This window comes from Triplophysa rosa, linkage group LG1 (assembly GCF_024868665.1).
Source record: "Triplophysa rosa linkage group LG1, Trosa_1v2, whole genome shotgun sequence".
Classification (NCBI taxonomy): domain Eukaryota; kingdom Metazoa; phylum Chordata; class Actinopteri; order Cypriniformes; family Nemacheilidae; genus Triplophysa; species Triplophysa rosa.
The window spans coordinates 29,684,377-29,702,799 of NC_079890.1; the positions used below are offsets into that span (position 1 = coordinate 29,684,377).

Below are 18,423 nucleotides of genomic sequence, written 5' to 3' on the forward strand. Positions count from 1 at the left end.
TCAATGTGAGAAAAAGACCAAAAATGTTTTTTATATGTGTATAATTTTTTTATATATAAAACGAATGTGTGAAAGCAGCCTAATATGGATAATATTTATTATAACACGAACACGACTTATTTTTCATTGACACCAAGTTCTGCAATCCTTGCATGTGCAGTAAGTAGCTCTTAAATGCGTTTCGGAAATGCTAGGTACTCTCCGAGCACAACACACAAACAATCAGCAGGTGGAGCCTGGAACTGAATGAAATAATGTGACAAAACGAAAGTTTAAAATAGCTTCGCCGTTGTGTATGATGGCGGCGTGCAGATCGTTAAGATCTTTTTGACGGAAAAAATGAGCAGGTATGTAACTTTTACATTTGTGCATTCGACAGACTCTTTTATCCAAAGCGACATACAGCGCATTCAAAGTAAACATTTATCAGTTATTTCGCATGTCGTATTCTCTGGGACAACTTATCTGAAAGCAGGAGAGAAAAGCCTGATTGTTACCTCGTGACGTAATCACTCATATTACAGTGTTTTGAGACTTGTCTTGCTGATACAACTATGGCCAAAAATACAAACAGAACTTGTTATATGTGTATTTCAGGCCTACAGCGAGTAACGTTCATTTCCTGCATAGAGTTTTTACTTCTCCCTAACCTCAGTTTACAAGGTAAGGAAATCCCCTGCATAAAGAAAAAAATGGTTTCATTTTGTTCCATTTCGAGTAGCAATGTTTCCATTTCATGACAGAGTAGAATTACAATATATGTTCAGATTAAACCATCTTGCTTTAACAGTGTTTTAGATCTTTAACATTGTGGCGAAATATATTTGTATTTTGTTAAATATAAATATTATATTTTTGCTGTCTGTATTGTGAAACATACTCTCCAAAGTGTCTTTTAAAGTGGAGCGTAAGTGTAGAACTGGAGATTACTTCAGGTTAGACTGTATGGGTAGTTAATATGCAAATTTGTCCTATGGCAAAATTTTTGAACAACTAACAATGAAGATAAATCTCTCTTATGCTATTTATATGATAAATATTAATATTGATAAATTAATATTAAACAATGTAATATTAATAGGTTGTTTTCTAAATATTGCTGTGTCACACCATAGGACACGTGCGATTTATTTGTCAACTACCCATATGCAGTATTATACTGTGTATATTCCGTGTATTTGTTATCAAAATATATTTTGTATATTGTGAGGTCTATAGTGTATTACATGTTGGTATTTTTGTAACCCTTGCATTATATGCTTATGTTTGGCTGCTTATGTGAACCAATTTTTTTATTAATACAGTATTTACACATAAATCTAACATTCTTACTGTTTCTTAGACATATGGCTTCCTCCAGCAGTGCTCTGTCTGAAGAGCAGCTACAGTGCTCCATCTGTCTGGAAGTGTTCACTGATCCCGTCTCCACTCCATGTGGACACAACTTCTGCAGGGATTGCCTCAAGAAATGCTGGGACTGCACTCAGTATTATAGTTGTCCGATGTGCAAGGAGACTTTCAAAAAACGACCGGAGCTCAGAGTCAACACAACATTCAGAGAGTTCGTGGATCACTTTAAGAAGCGCTGTAATGATGGAGAGCATATAGTGCGCTGTGATGTGTGTACGGGGAAGTGCAAAAGAGCAGTGAAGTCTTGTCTGAACTGTGAAACGTCGTTTTGTGAAACTCATCTGGAATCCCATGAAACTGCACCAAAACTTAGGGAGCACACACTCATTGACCCTGTGGAGAATCTTGAGGACTACATATGTCAGAATCATAAAAGACCTTTGGATCAGTTCTGTAGAAGTGATCAGGTGTGTGTGTGCCATTTCTGCGCCCAGGGAGACCACAAAAGCCATGAAATCGTTCCTCTAGAAGAGGAGAGTGGAGTTAAAATGGTATCTATGTTACTCATGTCTATTATGTCATTTCACACAATTACTTTTTTTGACAACAGATATTTCTTCCTTATACTACTGTGTTGATCCTTAGACACTTTATTGAACTTCATTGTTTGGGGTTTTTGTATGCAGGCTGAGATCAGGAAAACTCAGGCGAACATACATCTAATGATAAAGGATAAACAAGAAAAAAATGAAGAGATCAAAGGTTTGATGGAGTACAAGAAGGTGAGTCCACAATACGTTTTAAAACGTAACCTTCATTAAAAATACAAACATTACATTTTTGCTTTCTCATTTAGAGAAACACTGAGAAAGAGCAGACAGAAAGTGAGGCGCTTTTCGCGGCATTGGTGAGCTCCATTAAGAAAAGCAAGGAGGAACTTCTTGAAGTGATGGAGGAGGACAGGAAAGCGGCTGAAGGGCGAGCTAGAGCTCTTACTAAAGAGCTGAAGAAGGACATCGCAGAGTTAAAGTCAAGAGATGCTGAACTGGAGCAGATCTTACATACTGATGATCATCTCCACATCCTGCAGGTTTGTGTGTTTGTGCTGTATATTAGAAGTTCTTTTGTGGTTTTGCTTCGAGACCCAGATTTTACATTAGACACGTGACAACCCAACACAGTGACAAAATCAGTTGGTATACAAATATTAAGAGTCAAATGCTGAAATGTATTAAATGACCACAATGGGCTTTAAAGGCCCAAAAAGATGCAAATTTAGTAAAGGGCTACTCTGCAGAAAAATTTTAATTCTGTCATGAATTACCCGCAAGTCGTTTGACAACCCCAGGACCTCCGTTTATCTTCACAACACAAAATAAGATTGTTGAGGTCCGGGAGCATTCTTACTCCCCTATTGACTTGCAACACAACCACCTTTCAAAGCACAGAAAGTGAGTAAAGACATCGTTGAAATTAAATTCCAACGTGCGTTCGCGAGAGCACCATGATGTGATCTGGGTCAGCACCGCAGGATGCATGCGTGTGGTGCTGACGTCAGGAAATTGTTGAATATAGTCGTTATTTTTGTTTGTTTACAAAAATTCCGGGTCGCTTTATATAATTTAAGCTGAACCAATGGAGTGACACGGACTATTTCAACGATGTCTTTACACACTTTCTGCGCTTTGAAAGGTGGTTGCATTGCAGTCTATGGAGCATTTAGAAAGCTCCCGGACCTCAACAAAACTAGCTTATTTTGTGTTCTGAAGATAAACGGAGGTTGTCAAATGACTTGAGGGTGAGTAATTCATGACAGAATTTTTATTTTTGGAGGAGTAGCCCTTTAACACAACGGTGGCAGAATAATAAACTAATGCTAAATTATTGTTAATATTAAGATAGACATGCAACCTAGTTAAGAACCACTGCCCAAATAAACCACTTCTTCTAATGCTTTACAGGCCAAGCAGTCCCTTTTTAGACCTCCACAGCACAATACCCTGCCTGTATTTAACTGTAACACACATCTAGATACAGAGACGCTGAAGAAGACACTGTCACAATGTCAGGAATCATTCCGTAATCAAATGGAGGAGCTTCCTATCATAAGTAAATGCTAACTTATAACTTACTCTATATACTGCATCTATGTTAATATCCAATATTTTAGTTAACAACATGTTGTTTATTTTCCAAACAGAACTTAAGAGAATTCAGAAATATGCAGGTGTGTTGCTCTGTTTCAATATTCAATAGTATAATATCTATCATTACAATTCACTATTACTCTTTCTCTGAAAAAAGTTTTCGTTTTTTCCTGTCTCACTGCTTGTTTGCCAGTGGATGTGACTTTAAACCCCACCACAGCCCATCCAACTATCATTTTGTCAGAAGATCGGAAACAAGTGTGGTGCAGAGGAGAAGAGCAGAATGTTCCAGACAATGAGGAAAGATTCAGTTTACGTGTTAGTGTTCTCGGAGAGGAGGGATTCTCCAAAGGGAAATTTTACTTTGAGGTGCAAGTCATGGGGAAAACAGACTGGGATATAGGGGTGGCTAAAGAGTCTATAAAAAGGAAAGGGCTTATCTCACTGAGCCCAAATAATGGATACTGGATTTTGTGGCATAGGAATAGTGATGAGTATCATGTTGTACAGGATACTCTCCCTGTACAGCTTGATCTAAAGGTGAAGCCCCAGAAGGTTGGAGTATTTGTGGATTATGAGGAAGGTTTTGTCTCCTTCTATGATGTAAATGCCAGATCTCACATCTACTCTTATAGTGGTCAGACCTTCACTGAGAAACTCTACCCGTATGCTTGTCCATGTTTACATCTTTTGGGTAAAAATGCAGACCCACTGGTCTTCACTTCTGTTTGAACGTTATGAATAAAAGGAAATGATTAACATTTTAGATGTGAAGGCTGAGAGAATCATCTGAAAATATTGAAATGTCTGTAAATAAATGTATACAGAGGTTTAAAATATATACAGTATATATATATGCCTATATATTATATAAGTAAAATCTCGTCCGCTTCTCTTCCCTTATAAAATAAACTTTCCACTAGTGCTAGTGATGCTGTTGTACTAGCCTATTCAGAGAATGTTCCCGTTTGTTAATTGCTCCATGGCTCCCCCTGGTGCTCAAATAGTAGCAGGCGGAAATAAAATATATTTCTTATGCATTTCTGTAATGTTCTTGCTATATTATGCTTTTTTACACATTATGCTTTTTAATGAATTGGTAACACGCAACTACACAATTACTTACTGAAGCCATAAAAGTACACACAGAGCCAAATTAATAGTGGGATTCTCAAATGCGTCTCCTGTGACCTCGCTCACCCTTCAGCCTTGAGATTTTATTTCTCCTCTGTTTTGATGTTCTGGTTTTTCGTTTAGTTTAGAGATTAATGTATTTGAATAATGTTAACTTTATTATGGGGTTAACACTGAGGTTTAGCATGTAAATTTATCCATGTCAAACAAAGTCAGTGATTAGACTACCGAATTTAAGTTAGAAAAACATTTATTCCTGCATCTTTCTCTTTATTTACACACGCAAACAAACAAATTAATGTAGCCTACCCTTAATTGGGTGTCAGCTGGAGAAATTCACCTGCCGCACGTGGGAAGCCAATGTGTTTGCAGTTGGGTTGGAAGTTTTGACCAGGTTATTCATCTATTAAACTGCTGTTTTCAAAGAAATTGAGACATTTCCTGATTAAACTCTATTGGTAGCCTATATCTGACTTACAGCTAATGAACCTGCAAATCACCACAATATCTGTCCTCAATATACAATTATTCCTTTTTTTAATCCACTTTCTCTGTAATGAACTTTTCTTGCATTCACTTTGAGCTGCCACAGGCAAGGGTTTGCGCTATGCAACTTTACAATTTTATTTTTTTTCTTTGATGCAAACAAAGCTTTTCAGTTAGATCGTAAGGGCTTTATGTATGGAGACTATGCTTAGTGTTTCCTTGCTGCTTGGCGTTTTGTACTTAATTCAAGAACTGAAGATGCCGTGACCCCATGCTTGTGAATTACCCAGTAATATTGTTGTATTAGTTCGTCAGCATGTACAGTATGTTTGTCATTTGTTAGGTCACATAAATGCATGTGGTCCATTAAAGAAAGGGCTGTATTACACACCACATCCCTCATAGCCTCAGTTTCCCTCAGGCAATTTTAACATTAAACTTAACCAAATGTAACAGTGCAGCAAGACCACAGTAACAATTATGAAGGACATAGTCCAAATGTCACTCCATTGCTGAAAAAAATGTTGCAGCAATGCTTGTGGACAATACATCATCATCTCTCACTCGCGCCCCTCTCCCTCTCTCTCACACACCCACATGGTGGGTGTCTATAGTAAATGCATTTTTATATTCTGCCTAATGGCCATTTGGGGGAGAGGTGTTGTAAAGTGCCTGAGTGTCTAATAGTGCATCTCATTTGCAGTAAAGCATGTTTGTCCAGCTAAACTCTCAATCATCATCATCTTTGTCTTTAGGGTAATAGCCAGAGGGTAATAGCCAGACATGTGGGTGACTGATCAATGAGAATAGATTTGTATTGATTGCTGTTGGCGTACTCCACACATGCACTTTGGCTTTTGATCCTGCCTTCCAGTTGTGTTCCGTCAATCTTTATATTTAAATATCTATTTTAGGATGTACTGTAACGTGTGAGAGAAACTTCTGTCTGTTGTCCCTCCATAAAGATATACTGCTAAAATAATAATATTAAGTGAAATAGAGAATAGTCTCTAGGAAGGGTTTGGTAAGGAGCTCGGCAGGAAGCCTAACAAAATACCGTCCTTAGTGAACAGGAAGTGAGGGAACATTTTATTCTGAAGACAGGGGTTCGTTCAGCGGTTGTGGGTGTTTCTTTTAATCATAGCATGGTGTTCTGTCTGTTGCTCTATTCCTGACCTCAGCTCAACTGTAGTAAATGGAAGGCTGTAGGCAAATGAGTGCCAAGTGAGTGTGATCTATTTCTGTGTCGCTCCGCTTGTTCAGCATTGTTACGTGGCCCAAAGCATGATAGGATGGAAACTCTAATGTGATTAGCTCAGGAGCTACTTGTGGTGAAGCAGCTAAATACAGATATACAAAGGTACTTGCACAATATGCTTCATCATTTCATCAAGTAGTATATTTATTTTTATTTAATAAAAAATGATTTTACTAACCCATCATGTTGTTTAGAACATGTATAACTGTAAGACTTTCTTCTGTGGAACACAAAATATATTTTGTGAAATATGTCAAAAAAGGTTTTGTGTCCAACAATGGAAGTCAATGTTGGCCAATGCTGTCTGGTTACAAACATTCTTCAAAATATCTTATTTTGTGTTTTGAAGAAGAAAGTCATAGTTATCGAATGACACGAGGGTGAGTAAATGATGACACAATTTTATTTTAAGGTGAACTTTCTCTATTTTCCTTCAACAGCTTTTAATGTTCTGTCTGATTTTAAATGAGGGGAAAAGAATATGTTTATTTGTGAATCAGTGCTGTATGATGTGTTTGGTTAGACCTGAAATCCCCAATGCACAAAAGAAAAAGACCATTTAAAACCTGTGTGGTCACGTGCTTCTGTGGGATTTAGACGGTCAGTCTTTTCATGACCAGTACCCTCTAGGCTTCAGGAGACGCATGCAGATAGAAGTTTGCCCAGTGCCCACCATAGGGCCACCTGTCATGGTTACACTGGGATTGCTAGTCGTGTCTCATTCTATCTAGAGGAAACAAGTGTTCAGATGGGCGTGTTGTGTAGCAGTCAATGGATAATTGAGCAGAGGTTGCCTGTTGGTTTCTCAAAATATAAGATTACAGTAAATTAATGAATTGATATGACTAGAGATGTTCCGATACCCCTTTTCCCTTCCCGATTCCGATACCTGGGCTCAGGGTATCGGCCGATACCGACTACTTATCCGATAGCTGGGTGTATATCTGTATACAGCTGTATATACTACTAACCCTGTATGAACTAATAGAATTATTTTATGGTGTGCTTCAGATTTATCCCTTAATAAAACATGAACAAATACATAAAGTAAACTAGAGTATTTTTATTATCTGACAGACATTTAAGAGTAATATTATTTATTTTTCTTAAGTCGCAGTTTTACTGGCTGGTTGGTCCACTCTGAAATACTGCCAAACAACGGACATACTGCTAAGCACGTTTTCATTTCTTCTTCGACTTCGTTGCTCTAAACGGAGATTGCTGTAATGATACAGCACAACGTCCTGTGTTTACATTCTGAGCAGCAAAGAAGAAGTGATTTCTCATTTGCAGCATTAAGCAAAGCTAGCGGGCACAACTAGGTCCCGTTGGGCTGTTCGGTTCTGAATTTTTTGGACCAATTCCTGGTTTGGGAATCGAAAGAATAGATTCCAAGAATCGATTCCTAGCTGTTGTTTTCGACTCCTGCTCAATTCCTTTTTACTACAGATTTTTATTTATTATTATTATTATAAATTTACACATTTTTAATGCAATACAATTATCTAAGCTGTCCATTTTTACATTTATTAATTGTTTATTGTTTCTATAACAAAAACTTTAACCAAATATGTCGATCTTGTCCTGCAATTCCAATGTGTCATTAATAATCTAAAAACTAGCTGTTTTAAAAATAAAGCACAGGTTATTCAGCAGTGAACACAAAAATACTTGAGGAATATAGATAGACAGATCGATAATCAGTAAATTGTATTAAGAATATGTAAGAATACTGTGCATATTCTGTAAGTGTAAATGACAGACATATCTCTATAGATCAGGTACGAAGTAGCACTATTTCTCTTTACTGACTAATAGACTCACACACGTTTTTTTTTGCTATTGCTCTTTCTAATCTTTTCATTTAATGTGTTGAAAAAGATTTGTCCAGCTTTAACAGCTTTAAACAGATGTCCAAATAAATATGTTGTGAGACTGTGCTTTGTACATGTAATTCTCTTCACACACATACTGAGCTCATCGGTAGAGTATGAGAAGACGGTCCATTTAAAGTCCGTCTGAAAAGACAAACGTACTTATAATTACATGTATCCACACATTTAACAAATCATATATCTCAGGCCTGCCAACTTTTGAGTTCAGCTTGGAGTGAGATTTTTCGGCCCGTGGGGGGGTATTGTGGAGGAACTGCAGAGGGTATGGGATGGCAAAAAGTTGAAGAAAAAAAACATAAAAACCTTGCATTAGAAGAATTGTGATTGTCCAAAGAGTTGATAACATAATTTCATTATTTTCATTAATTTTAGGTGAACTGTCCCTTTAAATTTTGAGCAGAGACCAGACAAGAGCTGCTTCTCTATTCGAAGGCTGCATCCACCAGAGTTCACATTTGTCTACCGCATACATCATCAAGGTTGTCTCATTTCAGTTAAAACAAAAAAAAAAGAGTATAAATTTAACATTTGTTTCTCTTAACACGTAATCATTGTAGTTTCATTTTTCCTTGAAATGTAGCGGTTGCCTTTCTGAAATAAAACCTGAAATAATGACGTATGTGCCCAACAAACGCAGCCTTCGAATTGAGACGCAGGCTTTAGGCCATGAACACACTTGACGTCTTTTATGACAAGAAAAAGATGACAGGAGAGCTTTTTTAGTAAAAAGAAAAGCTGGCAGCGTTTGTGCATGAAGGCAGCTCAGCACACACGATTCATGTAAGCAGATCAAGTAACGGAAGTCTATTTGAATTATAAACAGAGACCTTCTTTGCAAAAACCAACCACATATTTGAAAACTACAGTAGTAATTTCTCCCAAGAAATGCAATCGAAAGTTAATAAAGGTGAAAAATAAACTTTAATTCATATAAAAATATGTTCAAAGCAGCGCTTCGGCGCCATTTTGTTTTTTAGAGAAGGATCCTGCTCGACCAATCACCGTCCTCGCATGTTGTTATGGAAACGACAGGTCTCGCTACTCCCTTGTCATTGGTCAGCTGTTAAAAAAGATGCTTGACGTAGGGTGTTGTCTAAAGAAAAGTTGAACTTTTTTCAATTAAAAAAGGCGCTCGGAGCTGCAGAAAAAGACTCCGGCGCTCGTGACGTTTTTGGAAAACACGGTTTACTCCATAGGATTATAATGTAAAACAAACGCTGGCAGCTTCAAAAAAGAAGTCAAGTGTGAACACGGCCGTAGGCTTCAGGAGACGCATGCAGATAGAAGTTTGTTTTAGTATATTTGTCAGCATGTAGTCAACACACACTCCTTTCCTAACATCCATGCATTGTCAGCCAGACCATCTGTTTGTTATCCTATTCAGTAGGATTGTAATTTTTTAACAATGTCTTTTGTTAACTGTGGACAGTATCATATTACTGAACCCACTGAATTGAGTGCTGTGGGGGGCGCTCTATTCTCTTCACAGATTAACCATTACTAATGTGTTCGCAGGAACTGTGGAGGGAACTTGATTCCTGGTATATTGGTTTTATGCTATCTGTGAAATCTATACAAGACTCTTTACTGGTGTCATGGTCCTGCCTTCTTGTTCTTGATTCTCTAGTCTTGTGGCAGGATCGTGACAGATCCCTTATGTTTAGTGTGAGAAAGTCATGGTTTGTTTATCATTGACATTCCATGTGCTTTCTCGTGTCTCGTCATTGGCCCCGCCCTTCTCGTTTCCCGTATTGCCTTTCTGCCTTGTCTCATGTTCCTCACCTGCCCCTCGTTATCTTCCCTTGTTTGTTCCCTATAAAATACCCTCGTGTTCGTTGTCCTGTGATCTTTCGTTGTGCTTGTGTGCGTGTGCTTGACGTTGTGTCCCCCACGGTGCAACACGATCTCACCATCCGAATTGGCAATACCACAATCACTCCTTCCAAAACAGCCAGGAACCTCGGAGTCATATTTGATGAACAGCTGTCCTTCAATGATCACATTGCAAAGACAACGAGGTCATGCAGATATGCCTTATTCAATATTAGAAAGGTTAGACCCTATCTCACTGAGCATGCGGCACAACTCCTTGTCCAGGCCCAGGTAATCTCAAGATTGGACTACTGCAATGCTCTCCTTGCTGGTCTTCCTGCAAAGGCTATCAAACCGCTCCAGCTGGTTCAGAACGCAGCAGCACGCCTCATCTTCCAACAGCCCAAAAGGGCTCATGTGACACCCCTTTTCATCTCCCTCCACTGGCTACCGGTTGAAGCCCGTATCAGATTCAAGTCACTAATGCTTGCCTACAGGACTATCACTGGATCTGCACCGACATACTTTCACACCCTCCTACAATCCATCAAGATCCCTGCATTCTGCAAACCAGCGGCGTCTTGTACTGCCTTCCCATAAGGGCAGTAAATCGCTTTCCCGCTCGGTCTCATTCACAACTCCTTCCTGGTGGAACATTCTTCCTAATTCGGTCCGGTCAACTACATCTCTCACAACATTCAAAAAACTACTTAAAACCCACCTCTTCTGTGAATACTTGACAGACAGATGAAAAAAAAAAAAAACACTAACCCTCTCGCTTTCTCTCAACAGGTAGTGGTCTAGCTTTTGGTAAAACTAGTAACTTTGTATTGGCACCTATTGCACTATTGCTCCTGTATGACATATCGCTTATTGCTCCTTATACTCTTTGTAAGTCGCTTTGGATAAAAGCGTCTGCTAAATGACTAAATGTAAATGTAAATGTAAATGTAAATGTGTCATTTTGCGCTGTTTTCCAAAGTCAAGTCAAAGTAAGTCCGTTATAGTCAGTTTGTTATTTAGTCTTGTTTATGTCGAGTGTTGTTCCTGTTTGTACCCTGCCTTAGTTTAGTTATCCCCCATCGTGGGTGTTTTGTTTTGTACCTTTGTTTGGTTTGAATAAATATATCCCTGTTAACCCCTTCACTGCCGCTGCCTGCATTTTGGTTCTTCACTCACACAACCGTGACAACTGGGGCACGAATTCAAAGGTTTTTATAAAGACATAGGCCTATACTTAAAGGTCCAGTGTGTATTTTTTTGGAGGATCTATTGACAGAAATGCTATATAATATACATAACTATGTCTTCAGAGGTGTATAAAGAGCTTACACAATGAAGCGTTATGTTTTTATTACCTTAGAATGAGCTCTTTCTATCTACATACACCGCAGGTCCCCTTGCATACAGTAATTTGCCATGTTCTGTTAGCTGTCGTAGTGTTTCGAATGGGAGGGGTGGAGTGAGCAGTTGGTTGCAATTCGCAACCTTGCCGCTAGATTTCACTGACTGGACCTTTAAATGTACAGTAACTTACAGTACAGTAGCTACCGTCTTGTGAAAAAAGTTTCATAATGTCACACGCATATGCAAGAATAATTTTTTGTGCTCATAATCAAACATGTTTTCAAATTCCACACAACCTCAGTCACCTTAATAAAAACCAGTCTTATCTTGTTTGAGGTATTAGAGTGCTGGGGGATGGAATATGATCTTGTTTTGTATGTGAAGCATGTGCTCTGCTGAAGGGTCTTAGCACACAATAGTACCACCCACTTACCTCACTTTCTTCTTCACCTCCACAGGTATTCTAATGCATTTATTTTCAATCTCATCTATAAACCGGTATTTAAATCCCCACAGCGTCCTTCACCAGCTAATCTCTAGGCAGGTGGTCAGTCAGCAAGCAGCTGCTACAGAACACAGCCCAATACCCAAGATGACCTGAACAAAGAGAAAGGCAGCCATAATATTTCTAACATAGCACAAATGAACACATAGGTGTACAGTTACACATAAATGCATATAAAAATATATACAGTTAAACAACAACCCAATAGAGAAAAATAAAACCTGGGTTAAAAAATGTGAAAGGACTTTTAAATTATGATTCTTTTGAAAGTGCATGTTTATGAAACAAAAAGCTAATAATTTATGGACATTTTTGTCCGACATATTTTTTGTCCGAGTAATACTGTATATGTTCTGAGAGGATTATTATTATGTGTTTAAGTGACCCGACACTGTCCTATTATAACAAGCTGTAGAAGTCAGCACATGATCCCAACATTTGTTTTAATACTCCAGCTGGCTGAACAGCTGGTCTGTGTATAAAGTCAATATTCTCTAATGACATAATTGTTCTTACAATTCAATGCCCACTATAGGGCCACCTGTCATGGTTACACTGGGAATGCCAGTGGTGTCTCAAACTGGAGGAAACAAGTGTTCAGAGTGTGTTGTGGGTGTGTTGTGTAGCAGTCAATGGATAATTGAGGGATGTTTAAAGTACCTAAAAGCAATACTTGAGTAAAATACAAATATCCTGCCAGAAATTACTTTGGTAGAAGTGAAAGTAACCTTTTAGAATATGACTTGAGTAAACGTCTTAAAGTAACAGATAAATATTGTATTTAAGTATCATATACTTTTTATATTAAAAAGTACTTAAGTACTGTACTTAAGTATTTTTACTTCGTTACATTGCAACACTGAGCAGAGGTTGCCCGTTGGTTTCCCAAAATATAAAATAAGATTACAGTAAATGAATGAATTGATATGATCTCTCCTTTAACCCCAATATCGTGAATGTAATTTATCTATTAATATGTATTGATTAACTAGATGCAATTGTGAATAACATGGCAGAAACAAGATCAATTTGATATGATTACGTGAATATTATTTATAGCTCCGTTTCTGTCCTTATGCCAAAAAATGAGACGTTGTGAACAGCCAGATATTTTTTCTTAAAATGTAATTGGATTTACAAGCATTTAATAGAATGCTGTCTATATACCGCTGAATTTTGCCGTGTCATATGAGCCTCAAGCGAGTGTTTTGCATGCTAGTTCCTGTGCGTGGGGGTGACAGATAGACACACACACACACACGAGAGAGAGAGCGAAAACTCAAGAAGCTCAAAACTGGCTGCAAGATATGTCAAGTCCTGCCACGACAAAAGAACAACCAGCACAACACAACACAACAAAACAAAACACTGACACACCACACACAAACTGACTCTATGACAGGATCCTGTCACCCTCACTGAGAACTTCCACCAATACTTTGCTCTTTTTCTGTTTATATTGAGATGTATATATAGATACTTACATACTTTTATTTTATCTTCATCTGTATTTGTGCATGATTATATTAATTTTATGTACAAATTTGTTTTATCATGCCAATAAAGCTTCTTTGAATCTTGAGAGAGAGAGAGAGAGAGAGAGAGAGAGAGAGAGAGAGAGAGAGAGAGAGAGAGAGAGAGAGAGAGAGAGAGAGAGAGAGAGAGAGAGAGAGAGAGAGAGAGAGAGAGAGAGAGAGAGAGTGTGTGTGTGTGTGTACTTGTCTGCACTGCTGATGATTGGTTAAACACTTCTGAAGGACGCTGTTGTATTAAACTACAGCGCACACTAGCGCGGAAATCCTCACGTTTCGAGTGCAGCTCGAGCCGGCTTTTATCCCTATGAAATAACGGCTAAAGACAGCAACTCACAGCTGGCATTCTCCTTTAGAGCTTCGCTCTACGATTGAGCAAGAAGTGAAGGGCGAGGACACCGTTGGACTACTGGATGCCGGTTATCTGCTTATTTAGCAGTGCTGTCGAGCAGAAATGACATAACTCTTTCCTGGAAAAGAGCGCGGTCAGGATCACGCCGCACCACAACGCAACGCAATGTCGATCGAGTCACAATTACCCTTAACCTTGGCACAAATAGAGGAATCGGACGCGGCGCAGACAGCTGATTCGTAAGAACGAGCCTCTCTTCCTCTTTTAAAATGAAACATCGATGTGCGACTACACGACGCACTGGACCCTTATGACTGTTTTCGAGACGAGCACTAATCTGCTACATTGCTTCAGACGAGCCAGCAAGCTTCCCACGCGCGATAATCGGACCGATGAAACCGCTAAATGAATTATGCACGGCGGAGCATGAATAATGCACCGAGAGGTCTCGGAAACCGGCCGGTGCGCGACCGTGTCCCACATGACCTAGTTTCAAAGCGACGCTTTCACGCAGGAGAGATGCAGCCGCAGTGAGAAGCGAAACAGACCTTCAGCACTAATAAACAAGAACATTGTTTGCTCACATGTTTGAAAGTGCAGAAAGTCGTGTGGAGTTCAGGTGACACAGACGTGACATGAACCCTGAAAGACTCGAGCAGTGATCAAAAGCCATTGTTGTACAGTGAGTTTATCACGAAAATAACTTTATGGACTTGAGTTAACGGGACTCATTGACCTTTACTCTTGGATTATTTCCTTCTGCTGATTTCTGCACATGGATTTATAATGAGCCACTGGAATCGCCTTTGCCAGCTTAAATATGCACATTAACACTAAATAAGAATTTTCAAAGCAATCTGCTGGGTGAATCTGAGGATTTGTTGAAAGATGAAATACTTCCCGGTAATCTCCAAGCTGCTGTCTTGAAAGCAATACTTTTTGATGACTATTTTCTTCTGCGAGTTTGCGTAATATGATTCATTTAACATAGCTCAACACTGATTCTAAACTCAGGTCATCGCTGTAAAACAAGTGAAATTCATCATTTGATGTGTGATCAATATTGAGATTCGTTCATCATCAAGGTGGTCCGAAAGAAAAAGTCCAAGCATGTGGTCATTGCCTTTGTTACGTCACACAGACGTTCCTCCGAGAGTGACTGAGAACTTCATACTGTCTGGTTATCGTTTTCCCAACTACAGCCTCCGGCAGTGCCTAGCATCTGCTTTTCGTCCGACCAATGAGACGGGAAACTTCTGGACGCACTTCCTCCCTATCTTCGTGTTCGCCTTCCACTTTCTGGAGGTGTTTGCGTGGGAAGGAGCACCCGAACCGAGCAACCCTTTTTTCTACCCCTTCTGGAACTACTTTTTAGGGGTGTTTTACCTGCTGCTAGCCAGCAGCCTGGCTCATCTCCTCAACTCCATGTCTCTCATCGTTCGTGAAATATGTTTTTTTGTGGACTATGGGACTATCAGTGCGTACACGGTGGGTTCCTCCCTGGCGTATTACTATTACATCTTCCCTCAGGCGGGTATACCGGAAATTGAGTTTGGAGTCCAGAATGCGTCCCATAAGAAAGGCCTGAACGCTGATGAGAAGACTTGGACTTCTGCATCGCACTCCCTACGAGCGTCAACATTCTGCTCATTTTTTGATGGCCTCTACATCCCAACCTCCTGCCTGGTTGCCATCATATGCGTCATCACCTGCTGTAACACCAGACAGCGCTGGCGGAAGTACCGCTACGCTGTTCGAACGCTCGTCTTCCTCCTCCCCTTTTTTATCTCCTCAACCCCTGTATTCTACCGTCTCCTGAGTCCCACTCCTCACACCGTCCCTTCTCCATCATCCACCTCAATGTATCTGCTCTCCACCATGGCTGCCTTTTTTTACCGCCACTGCTTTTGGCTGGTGGTATCTGCCATCTTTAATATCAGTAAGATCCCGGAACGGTTTTCTCCGGGAAATTTTGATATCTGGGGTCACAGCCATCAATGGTTCCATTGCTGCACCTTCCTGTCCATCCTGGATGAGCTTCACATGATCAAGGTGGAGATGCGGGCCCTGCTTCTCAACCCGGCCCTGGTACTGTCACCTAAAATGTCACCCAGACTGCCTGGACCAACATTTTACTCCACGTATGGAGTTATGGTGCTTCTGCAGGGGTGTATAGCGGGCATCATTGCATGGTTTGGCTGGTGTGCCCATCACATATACACACCAGAGCAAAAAAAGCTTAAAGGGCATTAGAGCCACGGCTGGTCTGGTGTAAAGCTCTCCATGAGGATTCGGATTTTGCTCTTTAAAAAATGTTATAATAACGTTGACCATTTAGCACATACAGAACAAACATTTCTTCAAACAAGTCATTTTGAGTTTTAACATAAGAAATGCTCATTTGGCATTATTGAAAATTGGTCAAAGGATATTTTTTGTAGGGTGACCAGCGGCTCCGCTGTTCTGAAATGGCTAGCCTACTTTGCCACAGGGAATGTATAATATATCTTATATTTTAATAATTTTCACTTTAGAGATTTAAAAAAATAATAAATTATTGATATTTTACCAACACTTTATTAATGCATTATTAATATCACCCAGCATTATTAACATCACCCAGTCACGTTTCCTCCTCCTCCCTTTGTAAAAACCCTTTAAACAGGAAGTGCAGACAAACAGCATGCAGACAAGCACAAATGGCTTCGACCAAAGTGTTTGAGGCTGAGGGAAATGAGAGGGGTGTGGATTCATTCTGCCATAACCCTTTGCAGCACTCCACAGCCCTTGTTTGTAATGAACATTACATTTTCTCACTACAATATCTACTAGAACTTATAGACCATAATTATAAAATGTGAGGTGACTGTATATGTCAGTTTAAGTGCTGTATTTTAATCTACTGTAACTATGCATGGCCTCTTTGATTGTATATGCTTCTCTATAACGGTTCAATGGGAGAGCTGAATGGAAAGAAATGAAGCCATATTATTGTTTTTAGAACACATCAGCGAGTTTTCCTTTCAAGGCCAGTTGTGGAGGGAAGCGTTATATGTAGTCATAGACTATGCAAAATTGTGAGTGGCAAATGAAAATCTTCATTAATAACTTAGTTTAGATGTCTAAACATACTTAGTTTTAAAGAGCCTTGAGATGTCACTGAGCTTTATTGGTTGGTTGAATTTTCATTCAGCCAGTCAGATACTTTCAGAAAGTGGTGCTTTATGAAAGTTTTATGAGTGTCCTTTCTTCAGGGATTTTAGTCTTAAGGTAGGGTGTGGTTTAACAATATTTGTGAATTTCTGTCACAATGTCGACTCTGCTGTATGTTTCTGCTGCTGTGAAGGACAAAATGGAGTCATTGATGAAACAGATGTTGTGGCTGTCAAAAAATGTCTTGTGTCTTGTCTCTTTTGTTTTGTCCAACAGGCCGAATATTTGCAATAAGTGTGAGGACATATTTAGAGGATTTCTTCAGTTTGTTTTATGTATTCCATCATAAACAGGGAATAATTCATTATTCATTTCTCATGTTTGAGTAGTAGCCTCATAGTTTTGACTTCCTATTTGTATTGATGAGTTTAGGCATATGTTACATTGCACTTTGTTGCACAAGCGTAGTATTAAAATCTAGACAGAATTTATGATTTGCACATAACCTAATCGGTGATCTTGACAGGGACCTGGTGTATATTTAACCTTGTTTTAAATTGTTCAGCAGGCTCGTATACAATGTGAAGGTTTTAGCTGTTTTGACAAAGCATTATTGAACCATCGCCCAAATATGCAAACTTCATTTCTTAGAAATAGACTGAGAAATGTCAATGCTATTGGGGCAATGTTTGTCCTTAGATTGCTGTCCTTACACTAAAACCTCAAACCTGGATTTATACTGTAGTTCATGTACAAGAGACTAGAACTGTATCAAATATGTATGCTCCTTTTAAAATGTGAATATTTTAGAAGTATATGTTTGATACAGGCTTAATAGAAATTCTAGTTCTAGACTGGTTTATCTAGAACAGTTTAGTTCTCAGGGGAGAAGACAGATTAGAGTCTTAATGCACTGGAAACAATGCTGTATGCCGACTGCTGTAGTGTGAACTCATAATAATGGTTTACTTAAGTAGATCATGCTAATGTATCTTATTTATTAAGATATAGGCTTAAATATATCAAATAGAGTATATGACCTCTAGATTCTGTTTCAAACTGTATAAAAAATGACAAGAGATCAATAAATTCAAATGATAAATCAGCTTTGTCTGTTTACTATTAAATTGCATTCCTACATGAATATGTTCAGTTCCTATTATTTATTTACACTGTTTTTTAACAGAAGCTTAGACATAGATGGCATACATGGCGTAAATATACCTAATTTGCATGTCTGCAGGTGTGAGTTTGCCTGTATTTGCGTGCGTGTGTGTGTGTGTGGGGGGGGGGGGGGGGGGGGGGGGGGGGGGGGGGGGGATGGGAGGTTGGGGGGGAGAGAGACAGAGAGAGGGTATTGATGGCTGCTGAGTAACAGGAGCAACTGGACATTTGTCACAATCCCCCCAAAATACACACACACACTGTTCATTTCTCACACTTTCCCTGTCT

General features: G+C 39.1%; 2 protein-coding genes across 2 annotated transcripts; both read left to right on the top strand.

Annotated features, from left to right (window-relative positions):
* Nucleotides 1–225: 225 nt before the first annotated feature.
* LOC130558594 (E3 ubiquitin-protein ligase TRIM39-like) lies at nucleotides 226–6,559 on the top strand. The gene is made up of 8 exons (XM_057341099.1): nucleotides 226–347; nucleotides 598–663; nucleotides 1,343–1,901; nucleotides 2,037–2,132; nucleotides 2,207–2,440; nucleotides 3,312–3,459; nucleotides 3,551–3,577; nucleotides 3,691–6,559. Exons 3-8 carry the CDS (start codon nucleotides 1,347–1,349, stop codon nucleotides 4,227–4,229), a joined length of 1,599 nt encoding a protein of 532 aa, XP_057197082.1. The 5' UTR covers nucleotides 226–347; nucleotides 598–663; nucleotides 1,343–1,346; the 3' UTR covers nucleotides 4,230–6,559.
* A 6,967-nt stretch (nucleotides 6,560–13,526) lies between these two features.
* On the top strand, nucleotides 13,527–18,221 carry paqr9 (progestin and adipoQ receptor family member 9). The gene has a single exon (XM_057359961.1). It carries the CDS (start codon nucleotides 14,929–14,931, stop codon nucleotides 16,069–16,071), a length of 1,143 nt encoding a protein of 380 aa, XP_057215944.1. The 5' UTR covers nucleotides 13,527–14,928; the 3' UTR covers nucleotides 16,072–18,221.
* The last annotated feature ends 202 nt before the right edge of the window (nucleotides 18,222–18,423 follow it).

What these genes read in the sequence shown, in the direction of transcription:
- LOC130558594 (XM_057341099.1), top strand. Translation starts at nt 1,347, where the DNA reads ATGGCTTCCTCCAGCAGTGCTCTGTCTGAAGAGCAGCTACAGTGCTCC. An exon ending in AGGAGAGTGGAGTTAAAATG is followed by an intron (nt 1,902 to 2,036) that starts GTATCTATGTTA and finishes TTTTGTATGCAG; the next exon opens with GCTGAGATCAGGAAAACTCA. An exon ending in GGAGGAGCTTCCTATCATAA is followed by an intron (nt 3,460 to 3,550) that starts GTAAATGCTAAC and finishes TTTTCCAAACAG; the next exon opens with AACTTAAGAGAATTCAGAAA.
- paqr9 (XM_057359961.1), top strand. Translation starts at nt 14,929, where the DNA reads ATGTGGTCATTGCCTTTGTTACGTCACACAGACGTTCCTCCGAGAGTG.